Here is a 23,982-nt window from a genome sequence, read left to right as displayed (position 1 = left end):
GATAGACTTGGACTGGATCAACTTGGAGTCGAATTGGTTTAGGGCCAGACACATCCTAAACCTTTTAAATTCATAAATAAATTACTCAAATACTTAATCACATATCTAAGAATTCCACCACAAGTTTTAACATGTAAATCATGTGTTTGTGTGACTCCTCAGGTCCGGAGATTCCTTTCACTCACAAATTAGAGAAGTCTGGTGTATTGCAATGAATGAGGTGGGGTTGAACATACATGTACTGTATAAGAATTTTCACAAAATAAGTTATTGTGTTAAATGCACTATAATGAAAACTTAACTGTGCAGGGTACTCTTTTTATTCTTAAAAATAGTCTTCCTAAAATTCCATCAATGAAGTTTGTTATTTGAAGTATGTAATGTTTACCTGATTTTACATCTTGGGGAGACTCTTCCTCAAAGTCATCATACTCTTCTGCCTCAAATTCTACTTTTTGTTTTTTCTTTGCCTTTCTTTCTTCTAAAAAAAATGATGTATTCAAAGTCTATTTGTGATACATATGTATATACATGTATTGCTGAAGAAGTCTACAAAAACAGGTCAAATGGGTAACAAACATTTTTTATCATTATTAGTACATGTATGATCATTATTAGTATGATATATCATAGTACATGTAGGGTTTCCGCTGGCGGTCGCCATTCGCATTTTGCGAAAAAATTTAAATTATGGCGAAAAAAAATATCATCATTTGCAAAAAACTATGGCGAAAGAATTATAAAATGATTTGTGATCGTCCGTCTTGTTTATTCTTTCTGGCTTCTCAGATTTTTTTCTCTCATCAGTCAACAATAGGCTTTTTACCTTGAACTCGTCACGTGATATGATTTTGACAGAAAATCAATAATTAGCTGACTATAAAAAAGTACAAGCATTTGCTAGCTATCGGCAATAAACTAATCATTAAAAAGGTGTTAATTATATGGTTTTATAAAATTGTGTGGTCGAATGGCTTCATATGTCCCATAATTGAGTTGTTTTTACACAACTTTTATCAAAATTATCGTTAGGAAATGATTCTTCACAATCGTTTTAGCGCTCCTGTTTTAAACATACTTTTTACATTTTAACTTTACATTTTAATGATGAGCCGAAAAAGGAAATTTTTTTGAAGCTACGAAAAAAGTCTCTATATGTATACAAAACAACAGAAAAGTTGTTACTGTATCCATGTCATCTGTCAAGTGTGAAAGAGGGTTTAGCAGGCAAAATATAATAAAAACTAACATATATGATCATTATAAGTATGATCTCCACAACTAATATGATTGTAACATTACAACAGGCTTTATTATGTATAAGTATTTTTGTAACATTACAAAGGGTTGAATATTATTGAAAAGTCAGAAAGTCCATACTTTAGCCATAATTTTGACAATTTTGTTGACGATAGCATTGTGTACACAATCTCTTTCAAGCTAAAGTGCCATTTTTTTCTGATAGCTGGCGCACTAACTGATCCGACTAAAAAGGGGCAACCCCAACAGGTCCATTGGAGGGAGTGTTATGAAAAACAGCTTACAAGTTTGCATATGTTTAAATTCCAGTTTTGAAGTCCACACCTTTTCAGGCGTTTCTATTTCAGACAGATGCTACTGATAGAGGGAGATAGACTTCAAAGTGTGGACCACAAAAAGTAAACTTAGACCACTGATCCATGAAATGACATACACATGCAAGATCTCATATACCAAATATATTAATCCTATTGAAAGTGATAAATTCAAGCAGTTGCTGAACCATGAAGATGAGGTCAAAGGCAATGGACATTTGGAAGATGGATGTATGGCTGCTTAGCCTCAAGTGGCAATTCAATTAAAATGCATATTCAGAATGAGGACTTGATAATGTGATATAATAACAAGAGGCTCTCAAGAGCCTGAATCGCTCACCTGTAATTTTTTGCTTAAATCTTTCATCAATGATTATTTTTGCTTTTCAATATATATTAATGAGTGGCTTAAAAATTCCATTTAAATGTTCTTTGTATCTGTCATATTTTCTTCAAAAGCAATAAAAACGCATTTTACCCCTATCTTCCATTTTAGCCATAGTGGCTATGTTTCTCGACTGCAAGGAAATAAAATACAAAATTTATACTAGATAATCTGAAACTCATTCAGCCCAAGTTTTGCTGAAATTGATTCAGCAGTATCAAAGGAGAAGAATTTTTAAAGTAAACAAACTAGATATACAAATTGTGAAAAAGTGTCTTTAAAGGGCAATAACTCCTTAAGGGGTCAATTGACAATGTTGGTCTTTACAACTTATTTGTAGATCTTACTTTGCTGAACATTTTTGCTATTTACAGTTTATCTTTATCTATAATAATATTCATGATAATAACCGAAAACTGCAAAATAACTCATCAATTAGGCCAATAACCTAAAAAATATTCAAGATAATAACCGAAAACTGCAAAATAACTCATCAATTAGGCCAATAACCTAAAAATCAGGTACCCGATTTGGCTGATAATTTCAGAGTAGGCAGACCTTGACCCATACCTGCTAACCTCTGAAACCTTCAAAGAGGGAGATCTCCTTCTCAGCTATGACAACTGAGGGGGAGATTTTGCGCGAACGACATTTTCAAGTGAAATATATGACGTGTTTATTTATTCATCTACGAAACACATATAAGAGCTAATAGATATACTTTGTTTCTTTATATATGGTTATATCCTACAGAAGGTGCGAGTTTGTTTCTTTCCTATTTCATCAACTTTGACATTTGAATCCCTTCCAGACAATTTTCACCCCAGATACCTCTGTTATAAGAGAGCAATCATGTTGTTACAGGTGCATTTTGTGTGTGCACATATCTATTTCACTAAATTTGGTTCAATACATATCTTATAAATTTCAATATAAACATTGAACAGAAGTATAGATCTTTGAAGTGATTTTTAAAATATAATTATTTTTTTGTCTTAAGGCATACAAAATCTTTTAATTGCCATCCTTTTATGATTCTTTGTTTAATTTGTATTTAGTTTATATTGTTTTATCAATTCACATTATTTTAAGAAGGGTAACTTAAAACAGGATTAAACAAGGGAAGTAACCTGAAATTTCTTTGAAGTGTTTTGCTTGAAGCAAAAGTCGTTAATGATCGTTAATTAGTACTATGTTTGACACCCAAGCTGTCAAGTGAAGCCATTTAATTTCACATGGTCTGTGATTTACAGGTAAAAACAACCCTCATCAGTGAGACAAAAATGTAATTGATGTTGACTTGTCATTCAAGGTTAAAATATCCCATAGCGGGAGATTCTATACTCCCACGCGGGAGGGTACCGGCAAGTGGGAGATTTCCCGAATTTCACCATTTATGCGGGAGTCTCCCGCTCAAAACGGGAGGGTTGGCAGGTATGCCTTGACCTAATGAATACTTTAACTTATTGTCTGATTTCCTCTTAATGCTTTAGTTTTTGAGAGATGAGTCGAAAACTGCATTTTACCCTATGTTCTTTTTTTAGCCATGGCAACCATGTTTTCTGAGGAAACAGAAAATAAAACACAAACTTTATTCTACATACCCTAAGGATCATTCAGCTTAAGTTTGGTTTAATTTGGTTCAGTAGTTTCAGAGGAGAAGATTTTTTGAAGTTGGAAAACATGTACATTGTATCATAAACAAATTGTGTAAAATTGTCCTTAAAGGGCAATAACTCCTTAAGGGGTCAATTGACAATTTTGGTCATATAAACTTATTTGTAGATCTTACTTGGCTGAACAATTTTACTGTTTACAGTTTTTCTTTATCATTAATAATATTCAAGATAATAACCAATAAAATGCTTCGCTGGGCGCAGCTTGATATGACCGCAGAGGTCAAACCCTGAACAGTTGGGGCAAGTATGGACACAACATTCAAGCTTGATACAGCTCTGAATTTGGATTGTGATTAAATATTTGACACAGCATAGGTTTCTGACACAGAAAGAATATGGTCTAAGAACAAATTTTTTTAAATTACCTATTATGGTCCAATGTTCAAAATCAAAATACATGGTTAGATTCAGCATATCAAAGAACCCCATATATTCAATTTTTGTTGAAATCAAACAAAGTTTAATTTTGGACCCCAACTTGGACCAACTTGAAAACTGGGCCCATAATCAAAAATCTAAACACATGTTTAGATTCAGCATATCAAAGAACCCCAAGAATTCAATTTTTGTTAAAATCAAACTAAGTTTAATTTTGGACCCTTTGGACCTTAATGTAGACCATTTTAAAAAACAGGACCCAAAATTAAAAATCTAAATACACGGTTAGATTTGGCATATCAAAGAACCCCAATAATTCAATTTTTGATGAAATCAAACGAAAATTAATTTTGGACCCTTTTGACCTCAATATGAACCAATTTGATAGCGGGTCCACAAATAAAAAATCTAAATGCATGGTTAGACTCAGCATATCAAAGAACCCCATATATTCAATTTTTGTTGAAATCAAACATAGTTTAATTTTGGACCCCAATTTAGACCAACTTGAAAACTGGGCCAAAAATCAAAAATCTAAATACATGTTTAGATTCAGCATATCAAAGAACCCCATATATTCAATTCCTGTTAAAATCAAACAAAGTTTAATTTTGGACCCTTTGGACCTTAATGTAAACCAATTTGAAAACTGGACCCAAAATTAAAAATCTAAATACACGGTTAGATTCGGCATAACAAATAAATAAATGTGGTCAAAGATTTTACAAATCTAATGCGCCATACTGTGCAATTAAAGATTACTTCTTGAAATTTTTCAATATTTGAAATTTGAAAAAAAAATATTTGAAGAATAATTCTTTTTAATTTCTGAAATCTGAAATGAGAAAAAATTGACCCCCCACAATTTCTTTTTACCCCCCCCCCCCTTTTTTTCCCCAAAAAATTCTTTCCCTAATGATATGTTCATAATCTCAATTCAAATTTCCAATGGAGTTTGAAACCATAATTACCCATTTAAATTTACTATAGTGCTAACTTAATCTATTTTATAATAGAATTTAAAATATAGTGTCAAATCTTTCATATAGATTTTTTTTGTAAAAAAAAAAATGCAACATTTGCAGATATTTTTACTGGTCTTCCTTTATAAATATGCATTTCTTTAAACATAATTTAAAAGCAGTGTAAGGGAAGTAACCAAAACGTTGTATTTGGATTACCTCCCTTTCACTGTTTTAAATTATCTTAATTGTTCATTAACCATTACTTTATACATAATTTAAAAGCAGTGTAAGGGAGATAATTTCAATGATGTTTTTGATTTATCTCCCTTACACTGCTTTAAATTATGTTTTGTACTAAAGTATTTGTCCATTAACCAGGACAACCTTGTTTTTCCCCCTTTTTTGCCCCTAATTCCTAAACAGTTTGAGCCATAACCCCCCAAAGCAAATCCTAACCATCCCTTTGTGGTATGGAAACTTGTAGTATAATTTCAGAGAGACGAACAACGACAACAGAGACGGACGCCAAGTGATTGCAAAAGCTCACCGTTCCACGGTGAGCCAAAAACCCTGCTTTGTACTAGACTGACATACTGATCCGGATTTTCCCTCGGTAAGATTTTGCAGGAAGACATATCACCCTTACCAGACACATTATTCTGATAATGAGCTGACTAGTCTTTGCTCTTACCATGCTTACTCTTTAATGATGCGTATTTAGCAGAATATACCAATTTTCAAGTCTTTGGTTTGACCCAACCCAAGTATGTACAGTACACACAGAGAGGACATATTCTCATACTCCCAACACTGATTCTGGTGTAACACAGTGTCACACTGTGAAACACAGGTTTCTCTCCCAAAATACTCCCAGTAATTACTCCCATCTGGTAGGATTTTATGACCTGTTGATTGCAGGTAAAAGTAATAATAATCAACAAATCATGACTGTATGGTCTGACAGTGACATGTAATTACAGGTCAACTATTCCTATTACTTCTTCCTATTTCGGCTATTTCCTATTAAGTTTTATTTCTGAAAGATATAAAAAGGTAATGAAATGATTTTAATTTTTTATACAAATATGTATTTTATTGATATTTGTTTTGGTTTATCTTGTTAGATTGGAAAATTATTTACATTCTTTCATAATCAAGAATGGCAACTTGATATTTATAATAAGTTTTATTTATAGTCAGTTTAAAAAATAATACATGTAATAGTAATGATAAAAACAAATAAAAATGAATAAAATAAAATTATATATAAAAAAATATCTTCCCTTTAATTTTATTATTTAAATTTAGAAAAAGATTGAATAAATTCAGTTAAACAAACATGTCTTAATTTCTAATAATTATACTCCACATACATGTGATATTTTGCTTTGTTTCTATCTAAATTTAATGTATATAAAAAGAATATTATTCAGATTTAGTTATGTTTTTTAGGTATGAAAACCAACAATGTATATAATTTCAATGAATAAAGTTGTTCAGGATTCTATAATTAAATCAGAGACATATATGATTATATGTCTGATTAAATTTAACAAATCTCACACTTTTCTTCATTATTGTGACTGTCATTTAATGACAGGTAACACAAGAAATGTTTATTGTAGTCAACAACTACTGGCACACTTCAATGGTAATACAGGCAATAAAAATCATGGTGTTGTGAGAAACGACACCAAGGTAATAAACAATTAAGGGATTAAATGCCGGAATTACTCAAGTTTTTCCCAATTCCCTCCTAAGATTTTGAAAGTTTTGCTGGAGTTTTCCTGTGCGACACCAAATTTTTACACAGTGTTTGGAGTATGAGAATCAGTACTCTCTGTGTGTACTGTATTTCCGATTAGTTATATACAAACTGCATCAAATTTAACATGAATCGATTCACTGACAAATCAATTTTGAGTAGTTTATCTCATTTCTCAAAAAATATCTGAAATAAATTTTTAAAATCAACAAAATAAGTGGGTCATCAGTGTTTTTATCGGAAATGTGTTTGTCCAGTAAATCCGCCCATGGGCAGTAATATGTATGGAGGGCCAGTTGATCGTATATTTATGAAAAGAAAATGTGATCTATTAATAGACCACTTATAAAGGGATTCCAGACAATTGAAAAAAAATAAATTTCAAGGCAGAAATGATTTTTGTAAGCAATAATAGATTATCGTTAGCTTTAGGAACTGTACTATATATATCACTAGATATTTTCGTAATAAAGGATTTTTCTTTAACATTTAACATGGACAATGTTGGAATAATGATCACATGATGATCGGTACAGTTCCTATGAATAAAATAGCAGACGAAATATTCACGGAATTAAATGGGAGTGGGCTGGTTAATGGGATGGACGGAATTACCCGACACTACTGTATACCAGGTATGAGGCATTCAGGTCGTCTAAGCCATACTTTATGAAATATAAATGCATTATATAACAGTTTATTTTTGAATTTTGACTGTTTCAGTGTACCGAATGTGGTATTGTAGACTTAAAAATATACTAGTTTAAGGAGTTGGAAAAAAATCCTGAAAAAAGTTTGTAAGGCTTGATATTTTTAAAAAAAAATTCTGAAAAAAGTTTGTAAGGCATGATATTTTTAAAAATCATGAATCTTCGACTTAGATTCACAAAAAGGGGTGACCGGTCAGGTAGCACCAGCCTCATATTATGCACAAGAAATCAAGCTCTTAAACGTCTCTAGTCATTTTTTAAGATGTGAATAAATTAAATAAAGAATTAAAGATCTGCCATCATTGCATCAACACCAAATTCTTCAAATAACAAAAAGAAATAACCTTTATCCTTTTTGTCCCGTTTACCCATAACTGAAGCTACAGATAAGCGAGGGTTTTGTTTTAAAAAAATCACATGGCTACTACATTCCCATGAAGAATACAAAACTGAAACTCTAAAAATAACAGACTGCTTTTACAACAAAATTTTGCGGGTAAGTTTACGGCATATATTGCACGACACAACATTTAAAGTTACGTATCTATTTTTTATTAGAGAGAAAAACATATATGATTTGCAAAATATATGCTTAGAATAAAAATTACAGTTTATCTAACGATCCAAGTGTAAATTCAAGCCATATAATTTTTTTTATTCATTTTCATATTTTACGACATATGTCAAATTCACTTCCTGTCATTCTCCGGCTTGTGCCATAACTTTTTAAATTTACATTTTAAGGTAAAAGAAGGTTTCCAATTAAATATTTGGGTTATGCAATGCAAAAAGATTTCCTGAATCATACTTTACAATTTCATTATATGCCTGGGGGAAAATGCCCTCACTGAACACGGGTGTAAAGATAATCCTGTTTTGAAAATAATTTCTAACTTCAGAGCGGTATTATGATACTTTGGCAGCCCAGTATGCGGCCAAGTCAGAAAACCGTCTCAGACTCAGATTAACAGAAGGGATTGGTAGCTTTCATTAAAATACTAGATTTACTATGAAGCTGATGAGATCGGGAAGGTCATGCTTTTCGTTGATCAGATACAATTTTGCAGGAAATTGTTAGCTGCGAACCGTAGCTGTTAGGTCCTTCTGATATTTTTTTGGCAATTTGTGGACCATAGAGTTACGGATTATTTTTATTTTAAATCATTTGGAATTACCCAAGGTTCAGGTCACATTCATGTCCTAAAAAATTCTTTTTAATGTCGGTGTGTAGCTTGTCAACGTTTATACATTGTAGTTTGTTTTGTTAGATATTTTTCTAAGGTATGACATACCTATTTATGTTTGAATATTCATTTCCTTGACGCTATTATCTAATTATTTCCTTTGGTATACATATCTGCCTATTTCGTATAGCCATTTTTTAATCTTGTCGTGACGTCATTTAAAACAGTACAGTTCCCAATACTTATCGGGTCCATTTAAATATGCACAAATGAATTGTGAAAAACATATATCCTTAGAGCAGTTTGTTCAATATGAAAATAAGGAGAATAGCAGTTGTGCAAACTCATTCATGATATCATACAGCTCATTGTTGAAGGCTGTCTTGTGCCCTATGAATGTTTACATCCTGACTTTTGGTCTCTGGTGAATAGTTGTTTCATTGGCAATCATACATGTGCAACATCTCCTTATTTTCATGTTGCACATGTATGATTGCCAATGAAACAACTATTCACCAATGAAACAACTATTCACCAGAGACCAAAAGTCAGGATGTAAACATTCATAGGGCACAAGACAGCCTTCAGCAATGAGCTGTATGATATCATGAATGAGTTTGCACAACTGCTATGCTTGGTTTTTAGGCTATACATAGTTCATATTAACTACCACTATATCTTCATGTTCTAGATGGCGATTCCAGCAGGTAAAACGCCCATCAGTTACCTTCAAGAATTGTGCACAAGAAGAGGCATCACTCCCCAATATGATCTGATGGCTAATGAAGGTGCTGTGCATGAACCAATATTTATCATGAGTGTAACTGTTGGGGATATAGTCTCCACTGGAAAAGGTAATCACAATAAAATAAATATTGTTATTGTTTTTAAATTATGCCTGAAAGCCAACCAATCAAATAACATAGCAGTCATATCAAAAGTAGGACACAGGGTTAAAACACCAATATTGAACATGTTGAAATGTGTAAATTTCTCTTCAATTAGTTTAACCAATGGGATCTTTTGAATGACCCTAACCCACCAACCAAAGATGGTCACTTATTTTTATATATAAATTATGGAAAATCATATAATCATCCTTATTAAATAATTTGTTCCCCCAGATTCAACTGTTTTGGCAGAAATGTTTCATAGATGTTTGCCTTTCTAATTTATCTCCCTTGATTCTGCCAATAAATCAAGATGTCCACAAGTATCAAAGTCAGTTTTAGAGAGTACCTTATGAATTATTTCTTATGTGTTTGTATCAAGACTCTCTGTCATGTCTGTAAACCCTGTAACCTGACCAATCTGACTTCTGGAATAATGAATAGAAAATAATAGTAAACAACCTAACTCATATAAAAAGAAGAAGATGTGGTATGATTGCCAATGAGACAACTATTACATCTTCTGACATCAGACTCGGACTTCTCTTGAACTGAATTTTAATGTGCGTATTGTTATGCGTTTACTTTTCTACATTGGCTAGAGGTATAGGGGGAGGGTTGAGATCTCATAAACATGTTTAACCCCGCCTCATTTTTGCGCCTGTCCCAAGTCAGGAGCCTCTAGCCTTTGTTAGTCTTGTATTATTTTTAATTTTAGTTTCTTATGTACAATTTGGAGTTTAGTATGGCGTTCATTATCACTGAACTAGTATATATATTTGTTTAGGGGCCAGCTGAAGGACGCCTCCGGGTGCGGGAATTTCTCGCTGCATTGAAGACCTGTTGGTGGCCTTCTGCTGTTGTCTGTTCTGTGGTCGGGTTGTTGTCTCTTTGACACATTCCCCATTTCCATTCTCAATTTTATACCAGAGACCAACTGACGTACATGTAGAGTTAAAACTATAGGTCACCTTATGGCCTTCATCAATGCATAGCTGCCAACTTTTCAAAATCTCCATGGGGGATTTCTAGTCCCAAGAGGACCAAATGCTCATTCTACATGTACATTGTCATAAGTGTTCTTAATCTACTGCCATATTGTTTGAATGATTATGTATGTGCTTAAATTCCCTTTTAGCTCATTTGAGGTGTTCAGTTTATATAATAAAGAATTTCAAAATTCAGGTCAACGCCTCTCATGGGGGATATCCCCCATAAATCGGGATAGTTGGCAGGTCTGTCAATGAGCAAAACCCATACCACAAAGAAAGCTATAAAAGTGTCAGAAATGACAAATGTAAAACAATTCAAACCGGAAAACTAAAAACCTGATTTATGTGCAAAACAATTATGATATACAGCAAAAATGACAACCTGAATTACAGGCACCTAACTTGGGACAGGCATCTACAGAATGTGGTACGGTTAAACATATTTGAAGGCGCCAACCTTCCGCCCAACATGGGACAGTGGTGCAATGTTATAACACAAGAACAAACTATTAAAATATCAGTTAAAAAGGGCTTAACCATGTTAACTCATCAGATCGATACAAAGCAACAGCTAACAAAAACACAGACTGGACATGGCAGGGAATTTAAACATCCAACATCAAATGGATTTAGTGTAAAAACCTCATTAACAGTCAGAGAAAAACATGACCTTGTGCAATTCCAAAATATAGGTATCAACAGATTGTAGAACAGTGAAGGTGCATATGTGTTTAATAATAATATTTGTACCAAAAAAACAATATTAAAAGATCTAATTACAGTGTTGAATTTGTAACCTTTCAGAATAAGTTTATATAAAGGATTGATAAGTTAACCTCGATGGTATCTTAATTTCCAGGCTCAGTAAACAACATTACCGTAAAAAAAAACTTATCAACTGAATAAAAAGGACCATCAAAAATATGAATTTATCTAAAGCATAATACATACTGTAAATTCAGAAATTATTGCGATGTTTTTATTATTTCGGAAAATGCGACAGGGTTATAATCGCAATAATTTAAACTCGCATTTTGAAATATCTTATATGAATTAAACAGGATTGTTCTCACTATCGCAAAAATTAGAATCGCATATTAGTCTAAAATGACAAAATCGCAATAATAAATGCACGCAATAATTTCTGAATTTACAGTAATCAATACATAATGAGGACCTTCAAATGTTCAGAAGAGGCCTTAAGCTGAGAAGTGGTAATGATATGATTGTTTACTATATGACTCTCTGTGGAGCACAGGAATAAATTCATGAGATTTTTTATCAGAATTTTCCTGTTTACACCAATTTTTACAATATGTTTTTTTCTGTAATAAGGGTAATTATTATGGTATATTGATCCTTTTTTTTTTATTAAAATAACAGACATTGGTCTGGATGAGGTAAACTTTGTAAGCACATCGTTTTTTCTTTCTCAGAATTATAAAGCATTGCTTAACAATATTTGTTTCATAAATTCATATTTTTCAATTAGTAAATTTCCAGTTGTCATTTGACTCTGGTCTCAGTTTGATAGTGGTTTATATCATAAAAAAATTATAATATTAGTAGTCAAAATTAATAGACAAATCATTTATGTGTGTAAGTTAGTTTGTTCTTGTGTCTATTTACCAAATATTATCTGTGAATTTTCAGGATCAAGCAAAAAGAAGGCTAAACATGCAGCAGCTCAAGCAGCTTTAAACAGAATACTGGGATTACCCAATAATGAAACACCTGAAGTTATTCCTGAAAAGTCAGTACATTGTATCTAGAAGACAACATTGGAAGGAAATTCACAAATTACAAATAAGTAGAATGAGTTCTTACAAAAAACCCTGTAATTTGAGAAATAAACTATATTCTGCTTCATGGCACCTTTGATATTGTCATGACATCAAAGTTCATTATTCAAATGGTAAAATGATATGATATATTTAGGGGATGATTTTCTCTTCAGATAAAAGTCCATAAACTTTTAATATCTAAAAAGTATATCATCTTAAACAAAAAAGAAGTTGAAAAATAAATGCAAACTAAATTTCCTTTATAAGATAATATTTCCTATAATATAAGGATATTAATATGACTTTTATGTCCACCCAATATTCATTTTTTCACAGTACACTCCTGAACTCTTTCTGTAAATTTTTCATCCAATATTCTTTGTTGTTCATTATTCAAGAACTCATTTATCAAATACAAACGTATATATCTTTGTTGGCTCACCTGGCCCAAGAGGCCATGTGAGCTTTTGCCATCACTTGGCTTATGTCATCATCTGTCTGTCCTTAGTCATAAACTTTTAGAAAAATCTTCTCCTCGATTGTAATTGTTATTAGCAAAGAAGATCTACATCTAAGTGAACATGGCCATAATTGTGACCCGACTCCTTTCAGGAGTTATTGCCCCTGAATGACTATTTTAGATTTTTTTTTTGGCAGAAACTATGATAGAGAGAAATATTAAATAGCAACATGTTCAGCAAAATAAGATAAACAAACAAGTCAGCATGGTTGAAATCTTCAATTGACCCCTTGGAGGAGTTATTGTCAATGAAAGATGATTTTGCTGAAACCATAATAGATAAAGAGGAACCGTCAATATGTCAGAAATTTTCAACCAACTCCTTAAAGGAGTTATTTCCCCATGGCTTATCTTTTCCAATATCAATGAAATTAAATGTCAAAGAGCTTTTTCACTGTATCAACAAAAACATGACTCAATGTTGGTTACAATTCTCTGTAGCACAACCACTGAATGCATGTAATAGCAAAGATGGAGGTATGTTCACCCAGAACTTCAAATTAAGATTTTATGCAACACAATATACGCAGAATTCCAAATTAACATTTTACACTACACAATATCAGTATGTCTATGCAAAAGTAAACTTTAAATTAAAATATTAAGCTACACAATGTCAGTATGTCTATACAAAACTTCAAATTAACACTTTACACTACACAGTGTCGGTACATTTGTATATCTATCCAGGAGTAAAAAATAATATTTGACACAACACAATATCAGCATGTCTACCTAAAACTTCAAATTAACATTCTATAATAAACTATGACAGTTTGTCTACTCAGAACTTCAAATAAATGTTGTTATTTTTGGCTTGACCCATCTTGTTTGTAAACATGTTTTCAGTTTATTTCCTCACTGCGCTGTGGATTCTAACTGAAATTGAAGGGTTAATAACCATTTAATCGTAAGGTATCATTGACGAATTGCTAAAATAATCCCAAATTTGGAAAATATTAAATCAATTCCACTAAAAAAAAAAATTATTTAAGACAAAGTTATCATCAAAATATGACAACCTGGTAATCACTGTGCCCACGTTGTTTCATCGAAAATGGTGCAAATAATAATGTAAACAAGTTGAAATCACATGAGATCTTAACAACAACAAAAATAGTGGTAAATTTGAAAATATCTGTGTTTCACCCAACAAAAATGTCTGTGATAACTGAAAAGCGTTATTACAGACATTGTTTCTTTGTTCAATAACAGACATGTTATTTCAACGTAATTCATGACAGGAGGAGATAACTCTGTCAGAATTCCCACAATAACAGTATGCCTGTTAATTTCTGTAATAACTTGTTTTAAGTTAGACCCTTGACTGTCTATCCAGAACTTCAAATTAACATTCTATACTACACAATATCAACTTGTCTACCCAGAACTTTAAATTAACATTTTACACTACATAATGTCAGTATGTCTACCAGGACTTCAAATGAACATTCAACACTTTACACTACAGAATGTCAGTTTGTCTACCCAGAACTTTAAATTACCATAACATTTTACACTACACAATGTCAGTTTGTCTACCCAAAACTTCATTTTACACTACACAGTATCAGTTTGTCTACCCAGAACTTCAAATTAACATATTACACTACACAATGTCAGTATGTCTACCTAGACTTCAAATTAACATTTTACACTACACAATATCAGTTTGTCTACCCAGAACTTCAATTTCACATTTTACACTACACCTAGAACTTCAAATTAAAATTTTACACTACACAATGTCATTGTGTAAATTTTTGTTTCAATTGAACAAGGAGGGGCATTAAGTTTTACCCTTGTACGTCTGTACGTATGTATGTACGTACCTCCCAAAATTGGTTTCCATTCTCTAACTTTAGTTTGCCTCAACCAAATGTTATGAAACTGATGCACAATGCTAATTACCACAAAGCACAGATCAAGTTCGAATTTTGGTGGCATCACTTTTACTGTTCTAGAGTTATGCCCCTTTACAAATGGAAAAATTGCTGAATTTTTCGTTTCCGTTCTCTCACTTGAGTTTGCCTCAACCAAATGTTATGAAACTTATACACAATGCTCATTATCACAAAACACAGATCAAGTACAAATTTTGGTAGCGTCACTTTTTCATTTCTTGAGTTATGTCTCTTTATAACGTAATATGCAAGCGGGGGCATCATCTGTGTCCCATGGACACATTCCCCATTTATTTGGTCAATAATTGATTTACAGATGTTCTATAGGGCTTGATAATAAATGAATCCTAAGAACACCTGTCAATAATTTACCAGTAATCAAAACTTGTTTCAGGGGGAAAAAAGTGTGGAAAGCAAAGAGTAACAAAAATTTTATTTTTTATAAAATAAATCTGATTACGCAACTTTCATCCATAAATTTTTTTTTTAATTTTTTCAGTGACAATAGCAAAAATGAGGATGATGGTCCAGGGAACCCAGTAGGTGAACTACAGGAGTTTACACAAAAACGCCTCCTGAAACCACCAGTGTATGAATTCTCCAGTGATATGGGACCACCCCATGCAAGGGAGTTTTCATGCTCAGTTAAACTTGGAAAATACTCTGAGAAAGGTAAGATTTTAATAGAGCCAAAAAAATGAACTAAGAATATTACTAATGCCATTTTGTATGTGTTATGTGATCACACCAGATTTCAAGTTGAGGCAGAGTTTTTTTTTAATAAAGGTATATAATTAAGAAATAATTCAGCCTTAGATTTGTTTTCATTTAACCATGGGTTGGGCATTTATATTCTATTATTTTACCCTAAGCGTTAGTGAGGGGTAAAATACGAATATAAATGCCCAACCCATGGTTAAATGAAAACAAAATCTACGGCTGCCATGAATTATTTCGATTCTAATAGGACAAATTCGGTAATTTTGTTAACCGTGAAAGCCCTATACATACGATATTGTTTTGGCTGTTCCGTTTTACCCAATTTTGATAATATTAGTAATATTATATAATTCAATGATTATTTTTTTTTTTAATCGCATTTTCCACTTATATATTTTCTTCCAATGTAATTTTATTCGTTCTGAGGCGTACAAGAAGCTTTAAAACGCCCAGTATTTACATTTGATTTTTTGTTTACGAAAACATACTTGTGACGTCACCTTGTTTCGTTGCCATGCCAAGACAATAACATCATTTCGCGGAATTTTCATTTTATGAAATTTTACCATGAAAAATAAATTGAAATGGACTGATTTGTTTATTTTGCTGTAGAATAGAGATAAATATATTGTATCTGAATCTTGGCCTACGTAAACTTGGGGTTTTGATGTAGAAAATTGAGAATATCTGGTAGTATAAATAAATTGGTCGTTACGCGGAACAGCCGTTTTTGTGTATTACTGCGTTTGCGCTAAAGGTAGTTATATTGTGATTATACTGGTTGACGATAATAGGACGTCATATTAGAATCGAAAATCATTAATGTGTAATATAATGTAAACAAAGTAAATGTCTTGCAGAAAGTATTAAACACCAATTTAAGCATTTACCACCAACTTTTCACATAAATACACTTGCATAAATAGTTTATATATAAATCAAAATTTATAAGATAATTAGGGCCCCGCCCTATAGTGATCAGTCTGTCTGTCTGTCCATAACATATTGTTTTCATTCTATATCTAGAGAACTGTTATAATTGCATACTTTATACTTGACATGTATATTAACCAACACCAGAGGGTGTGTCATAATGTTTGTACAACTTCCTAGGTCAAAGTTCAAGGTCAAAACTTAATAAAGTGCTTCATATCAGCCTATCCATACAGATGTTTTACCACACATTATTTACAGTGGACCCACAGAGATGGCTCCCATCTCAATGATGTCTAGACTAGTACTCTTTATTTATGTAAATAAAAAGGCAAAATATCATTTTAAACAGGTGATAAGAAATTATGATAGTATTTCATCATCAATTTATGCTTGTGGAAGAAGTTGATTGAAATTCAGTACAAGGTGCACACTTTTTGGGAATATTCAAAGAACTTACCTAGATGCCTCTTTAAATGCCATATTTGTTAGTAATGGCCTTTTTGACAGTTTTTTTCCAGCAGATTTGAAGAATGGGTTTCCATATAAAATAAGAAATCAATTGAATGCATTATTTATACAGGCACCCTTTCTGGTCAGAAAAAAATGTCTGTGTTCAGATCTATCTGTGGTTCTTTACCTAGTGAGGAATGTTTTGATTGAAATTTTTCTAGTCTCTGCAATATTGGAATCTTGTTTGTCAGAAGTATCACATGAAGATTGCACATATGTTTAAGTTGTGCACTTACTATTATAGGATTGTTTGTGAATTTTTTTCTCATTTTTCCAGACTAGGGAACTTATATAAAAATAAGATGTGGTATGATTGCCAATGAGACAACTCTCCACCAGTGACCAAATGACATACAAGTTAACATGTATAGGTCACTGTACGTTCTTCAACAATGAGCAAAACCCATACTGCATAGTTAGCTATAAAGGACCCCGAAATAACAAATGTAACAAATGTAAAACTAACGGCCTGTTTAATGTACAAAACAATGAACGAAAAAAAAAAATATGATATACAACAACAGTCGACAACCACTGAATTACAGGCTCCTGACTTGGGAGGGGCACATACAGAATGTGGCGGAGTTAAACATGTTTGAAGGTGACAATACTCCTAACCTTTTTTCAGCAAAATTTATGAAAGAGTGTACAATATTTGTGTAATCAAATCAAGCCTACAGTTTTCAACCCAGATCACTGAAACTTCACAGGAAGATTACACATATGTTAAAGTTGTTCACTTGCTATTATGGAATTGCTTAAGGAATTTTTTTTTCATTTTTACAGACTCTGGAACTTTATCATTTTTCAGCAACCCAGCAATTTGAGACTTTGACCCATTTTTTCTTAGAATTTTGAGAACTGCAAAGTGTGCTAGTGTTTATATATGACTCTGATAATTTTTAACAGAATGATGACGAAAATTACTTCAACTTCATACAACTGATGTTCAACATTCTATCCTTGTGTTGTGAATTTTATTAAAGAAACCATAACCAAGCATAAAATTGTAGATTTTGGGACAACTATAATTTGAGAAGTCTCTGCAATGATAGCTGATCAGGTGGCATACATGACAGCAGTGATGGCGATTAAGAAAAGTACATATGTTCAGAAGTTCTAGAATGCTGCAATTTAAGAATATTATAAAAATGCAGTGGAAACAAAATTTGTGAAATAGATTTTTATGAAATAGGTTTAAATGAGTTTGAAAATGGCCTTTGATGACATTTTGCTTTGATTATTTTTAGCTATGAAGACTCTAATGTTCTATAACTTGAACATATTTAATTACAAATATAATAGTCACAATAGTGTTTATGTTATTTCTCTAGGAACAGGACGATCTAAGAAGGAAGCTAAAAGGGCAGCTGCTATGGCCATGTTGACTCATATAAGATCATTGACACAGGACGGAGAAGAACAGGCAGTAATTGAAGAGGAGGAGGAGGAAGACGACATCCTCCTGGTAAATCTTATAACCTAACAATTTTGTAAATAATAGCAAGTGTGAATCAGAAAAAAAAATATTGGGAAAAATTTAAAAAAGATCACTGCTCTTGCTTCTATGGAAGAACAAATTGTTGTGAGTTAGACAACAACTATCCCAACTATAAACTGATGAACAACAACTATTGTTAGTTTCTTCTGCAATGAGAAGACACCCATTTATTTTTCATAGAAGAAAGATATTAACACTACTATTGAAAACTTTTAAGTTAATAAGATCATGAATGAAAAAATAATATATAGCAAATCTGAATTCCAACATCAGATAAATTCTTGTTGAAAAAATTGTAAGAAAACACTTACATTTTTGAAGAACTAAATTTATTTGGAAAATTGGTACACTAAACCATGAAATCAATATATTTTTTGTATCCGCGATACTCATGAAAAATGCATATCCACGAATAAAATTACTATTCATAGTATTTATATGAAATTAGCTCATCATTTATAGCTTTCAGTGGTATCAAATGAAATATGATATTATTTTCATTTCATAATTTATTTAACATCAACATTAATTGATCCTGTCTATCATATTGAATATGATATACAAGATAGAATTATGTTGGTGTTGTATTTGTTTATACACACGATCAATACACCTTCATAACATGTACTTTCCAGTAAATGATGCTTTATGTGTTAAAATTGATATCTAAATATTTATTAAGTGTACTCTTAAGTTCCTATTGTTTCACAAGTTTGTTGTTTTTACTACAGAGTGCCACTGAACTCAGGCAGTCGTACACAGCTCTGAAAGAGGGGAAGAAACGTGTTCCTATTCCAGCTGCCAAACAGAACAAAGAAATACAACAGTTTTACAACAAGATTGCCAAAGTTGACAAGAAAAATGGCAAAATAAAAAATGCTTCGCTCACTGCCCCTTCAACAAACTACTGTCAGATGTTACAGGAGATTGCTGAAGCTCAACGATTTGAAGTTAATTATTTAGATATAGAGGAAACTAGTCATTCAGGTAGGCAGTGAAGGGTTACTGAACATAACATTAGGTAGGCAGTGAAGGGTTACTGAACATAACATTAGTTACAAATTGGGAAAGTTGGACAATGAGATAAATGTCCATGCAATAAAGTCAAATAAAATTTTAGAAAACAAGTGTATTAGTAGCACTGCTCAATATTACAAAGTCTTGAATGTCTATATAAGGTCATCAATGAAAAACTCCAGCATCTCACAGTAATGTCAAGATGACCCTAATTAAAAAGTCAAAACACCTTTTATTTCATGATTATATCTTCAGTATTAACACTCAAAAAAGAGATAAGAAGTAATTATTACAGACAATAAAATGCTGCCTTTGATATTATTTACATGGCTTATTGTGACACAGTTATGTTGCACAGCGAATGTGTTTGTATCATTCTTTTATTATCCTTTTGAAATGTATATATAAAAATAAGAAGATGTGGTACAATTGCCAATGAGACAATTCTCCACCAGAGACCAACTGACATAGAAGAAGAGATAACTTTCTAAACAGTGTCATTCCCAATTCATCAGGTTTAGGAAAAAAAAGAAAAAATCTATCGGTACTCATTTTCTGAAGGAAAAAACTGTTTCATTTTTCTTAGAACCTTTGAGTATAATTTCATAATATGGTATTTTGATTTAGAATTAAAAGTTGTCACATTAAAGTGAATGGTGTGTAAATGGAGATGAGAATTTTATAATATGGAAGAAAAAAAAGATGTGGTGTTACCAAAGTAAATGCACATGGGACAATAACTCAATGACAAACAAACATTAAACGATAACTACAGATAAATAAAGTCTTCAGCAATAGAAAAATATGTCAAGCTCTAATCATCTTTGAACTGAGGTCATCAAATATCTGCCATCAATACCAAGTACAATCATGACAATGATAAACAAAATTTTGTCAAAGTGTGTTTCAAAATTATTGATTCAGAGTTACTTTACCTGCTGGTATGAAATCATGCCATCCTAAATAGTTCAGGAAGACATAATCTTGTGCAATGCACATAATTGTGACACTGTAAACTTTTAACTTTCTGCACATATTCTTACAAAAATAAGAAGATGCTTGTTTAGCTCACCTTAGAAGGGCAACTGTGGGCTATGGCCATCACATTTGGCGTCTGTTGTTGTCTGTTGTCCTTTCACTTTTACAAAAACCGTTTTCTCTGAAACTACCTGGCCAATTGAAACTAAACTTGGCAATAATCACCCTTTGGTAATGTAGGATAAAACATTTGCTCTATGATCCAGCCTGCAAACCAAAATTGCCACCAAGTCTATAAATTGAACTTATGGGGTAAAAGAATTGTTTGATATCTTGAAAACCATATATATAAGATAAAGAAAATCTTACCATGACATGTTTCTGCGTTTTTAGCTATTATCTTAAAATCTATAATCGATGGAGAGAAACTTAATAAACAAAATAGAAAATGAACTATTGAAGTACCCTCTCTATTTTTGTATGTGTCCTTGTGCGTATCAACACTTATCTTGAGAACAACCAGTAAACATTTTACATAGGCACATCTTAGTTAGTCCTGCTAATTTTCATGAGGTAAAAGTCATAAAACAATTATTTTTCTGAATGAATGAATGAATAAATTTTATTCTCATCAACTAATGACATAGTTATAGAGACAATAAGTATATACAACAATATAATATAATATACAGTGCATGTGTGAAATAATGATATACATTAACCAGGAGGAGAGACTTTCACATTTACAGCTTTAATATATCGACATAATTTTTCTAAAACTGTAATATTACTTGAGGAAAACAGATTACATAATTTCAAGGTGTTTGCATTTTTCCAACAAAATTCCGGGAAAAATTTTTGTCTTTCATTATCAAAAGATTTACAAGACAAAACATCTAGAGATGGTAACAAAATGTTGAAAGATACCAATGAGTGGTAGAATTTATTTGCAATTATTCCTTGTCTACAGATTAAGATAATAATTTGTGATATCATTTCAGGATTAAGACAGTGTCTTGTCCAGTTATCAACATTGCCAGTAGCTGTTCTACACGGGTCAGGCCAGAATATTTATGATGCTCATGCTCATGCAGCCCACAATGCATTGCAATATCTCAAACTTATGATCAAATCATAGCGATGAAGCCCAGGTTGTCCCATAGCCTCACTGTGGATAAATAATGTCTTTTGTTATTGCTGTGCTTCTTTACCTTGTTATTGCTTTATGAAAGCATTTTGTGTTAATATTTTATCTCTTATTATATATGCCATTGACTGACCTTGAGGAGGTGATTATGAAAGATATATAGATATAGGTAAACAATCTTTTAGCTCTGACAGCTAAAAGCTGAAACACATTATTGTTCAAAGATTATTGGGTAGAAACTAGTTTTTCAACTAGGAAATGTCAACTCAAAAAGATACACATGTATGTACACAAATAAACCATAATAAATTACATCATTTTATGATGTATGTGCTTATACATTTCTTGACTTGAAAGGAAAACAGAAAATTTCAATCTTTTGAAAGTTTAACTATTGTGTCTTATGAAAAATTAAATGAAAACTGTATTTGAACTTTTTAGTTTGACTATTTCAAAATTTCCTTTTTCAAATTTTTTATTCAATTTGTACCCAAGTTTTAATACATAGGCTTAATATTTCTTAGGTTGTGTTTAGAATTGCTTTTATGCATACATATTTTTTACATTTCATATTTTGTTTAGGTATTTTGTTAAAAAATAATTTATGTATATATATGCAAACAAAGTTCTATGTTGTTTCTTGTCCATTTTACAGTTTGTACATTCTTTGCTAGCCTTTAATACATTGTCTCATTCTTATTCTTGTAGATATATGTATCTACAGTGGTCTTAGGTTTACTTTCAGGATCAATGGAGATGTCCTGATTTACATATTACATTAGACATAGATCACTACAACTTACACATTTTGTTTACTATCAATTATTGCTCACATATGTTGACATAACGAAGAAATCAAATGTTGACATTACTTATAACGGAGGGATTGAATATCGTTTGTATTGTTTTATTACTATTCATGTGGAAGACTGAGGGAAATTGTAGCCATGTATAATTTAATAGTAGTATTGAAAGATTGTAGAAAATTCTTATGGTGCTAAATTTATGATGAAATAATTGTCCATTTAAACAATTAAGACACCTTTTTGTCATCAACTGGCCATATTTACAAATATGCAGTTCATTCATTTTATAAATTTTACAAATATCTGTGTTTGAAACATGATTGCACTGTTAAATATTTCAAGATATTTTTAAAGGGCATTTTAAGTTTGTTTAATACATAGTTTTGAATAAATGTCATACTATAAATGTTGAGAAAGATATGCAAGTTTAAATGATAAACCAATATGACTAAAAGGAGATGTTGTGTATATATCAATGAGACAGCAACCTATTTACATCCATTGATATATTTTTATCACAACTGAGCTAAGTAGTCTATGTATGGTCCTCACCAATATTTCTAGAGCATATCCATTAATTCTTGTCTTTTATATTACACTGATTTTATTCTGTCTCAGTTAAGGTCCATTTCTTATATATAACTTTTTCTAAGTTTCGCATTTATTAAGTTCCTTTTCAGAAATCAAATGCAAGTCACCATTACATTTCTGACTTTTTAATACACCATTTTGATCAATCAAGACAGTGTCACAGTGACCTACCTTTTTCTCAGTATTTTAAAGGAAGGGTGGGGCATCTTTCATGTATTACAAGCAAATCATTTAGTTCAAAGATACTCATAACATTCTTAAATTTAAAGTAACATGAGAGGGTATTAAAGCATTTATGGGGAAGTAAAAATCTGGCAATTCTAAATGCTGTTATAAATTGTTATTAATTCAGGTAGAGATAACAAAATACTCATCTTCTTCATTGCTGAGTCTGTTTATAAAAGTGTCCAACTAGTCATTTAGGAGCCAAACATTTCAAAGATAGATCGATTTCTGGAAAAGGCTTGGTTTACATGAATAAAATAATTTAAAAAGCTTCACAGGTGAATTTTATTTTTGAAAACATATGTATCTCGCATCATTCAGAAAATAAACACCAAATGATTTTGTTAGAAAATACCAACATTCTCCCCTGAATGAATTGTGTAAATTTTTATCTTGTTTTTGTAGATTACTACCAGCATCGTTGAACAATTGTTTTGTATTATTATATATAAATATACAGTATTTGTACTTTATGCTATTTAGCAGTATTTACATAGTAACTACTTCATGTAATATTCTGAGTCTTAGATCTTTGTAGGATATCTGGTATATTGGTACCAGTGTTAACAATGATCCAAGGTTCAGTACACAGATTGTAAACATGTTTGTTGTATATTTAACATGAGTGAGGTTATGTCATATCCTGGGAAGAAGGAGAATTTTTCTATGTTGTTATGTAATAAAAGTTTAAAAATAGCCTGTTTTATATTTCATATTTTCCTTACACCCTTATGGGATCAAATCAGAATATAGCTCTTGACAACACAAGCAATCCAAATCTACAAATGAACATGTTTTGAACTAATGGACAAGGATCCATA

The 23,982-nt window shown here is 31.7% G+C and overlaps 2 protein-coding genes across 2 annotated transcripts in view; one reads left to right on the top strand and one right to left on the bottom strand.

The window, feature by feature from the left end:
• LOC127730907 (general transcription and DNA repair factor IIH helicase subunit XPB-like) overlaps positions 1 to 7,958 on the bottom strand; it is a 45,470-nt gene extending 37,512 nt beyond the window's left edge. Inside the window, exons 1-2 of the mRNA XM_052239522.1 lie at positions 7,801 to 7,958; positions 389 to 481 (exon numbers count right to left, since the gene is read on the bottom strand). Of these exons, the coding sequence (XP_052095482.1) occupies positions 389 to 481; positions 7,801 to 7,828 (121 nt within the window). The 5' untranslated portion in view covers positions 7,829 to 7,958. The remainder of the gene's footprint in view (positions 1 to 388; positions 482 to 7,800) is intronic.
• A 186-nt stretch (positions 7,959 to 8,144) lies between these two features.
• LOC127730905 (interferon-inducible double-stranded RNA-dependent protein kinase activator A homolog) lies at positions 8,145 to 23,857 on the top strand. Its single transcript, XM_052239521.1, has 7 exons — positions 8,145 to 8,200; positions 9,332 to 9,494; positions 12,176 to 12,275; positions 15,230 to 15,402; positions 18,231 to 18,364; positions 19,129 to 19,384; positions 21,394 to 23,857. Exons 2-7 carry the CDS (start codon positions 9,332 to 9,334, stop codon positions 21,528 to 21,530), a joined length of 963 nt encoding a protein of 320 aa, XP_052095481.1. The 5' UTR covers positions 8,145 to 8,200; the 3' UTR covers positions 21,531 to 23,857.
• The last annotated feature ends 125 nt before the right edge of the window (positions 23,858 to 23,982 follow it).

The sequence above is a fragment of the Mytilus californianus genome, unplaced genomic scaffold, assembly GCF_021869535.1.
Source record: "Mytilus californianus isolate M0D057914Y unplaced genomic scaffold, xbMytCali1.0.p SCAF_2, whole genome shotgun sequence".
NCBI lineage: Eukaryota > Metazoa > Mollusca > Bivalvia > Mytilida > Mytilidae > Mytilus > Mytilus californianus.
Note: the sequence above shows the minus strand (reverse complement) of the source record. Positions and strands in the feature narration are given on the sequence as shown.

Coding starts and splice junctions, on each gene's coding strand:
- LOC127730905 (XM_052239521.1), top strand. CDS start 9,332: ATGGCGATTCCAGCAGGTAAAACGCCCATCAGTTACCTTCAAGAATTG. Junction 15,403..18,230: donor TGGAAAATACTCTGAGAAAG/GTAAGATTTTAA, acceptor TTATTTCTCTAG/GAACAGGACGATCTAAGAAG. Junction 18,365..19,128: donor AGGAAGACGACATCCTCCTG/GTAAATCTTATA, acceptor TTTTTACTACAG/AGTGCCACTGAACTCAGGCA.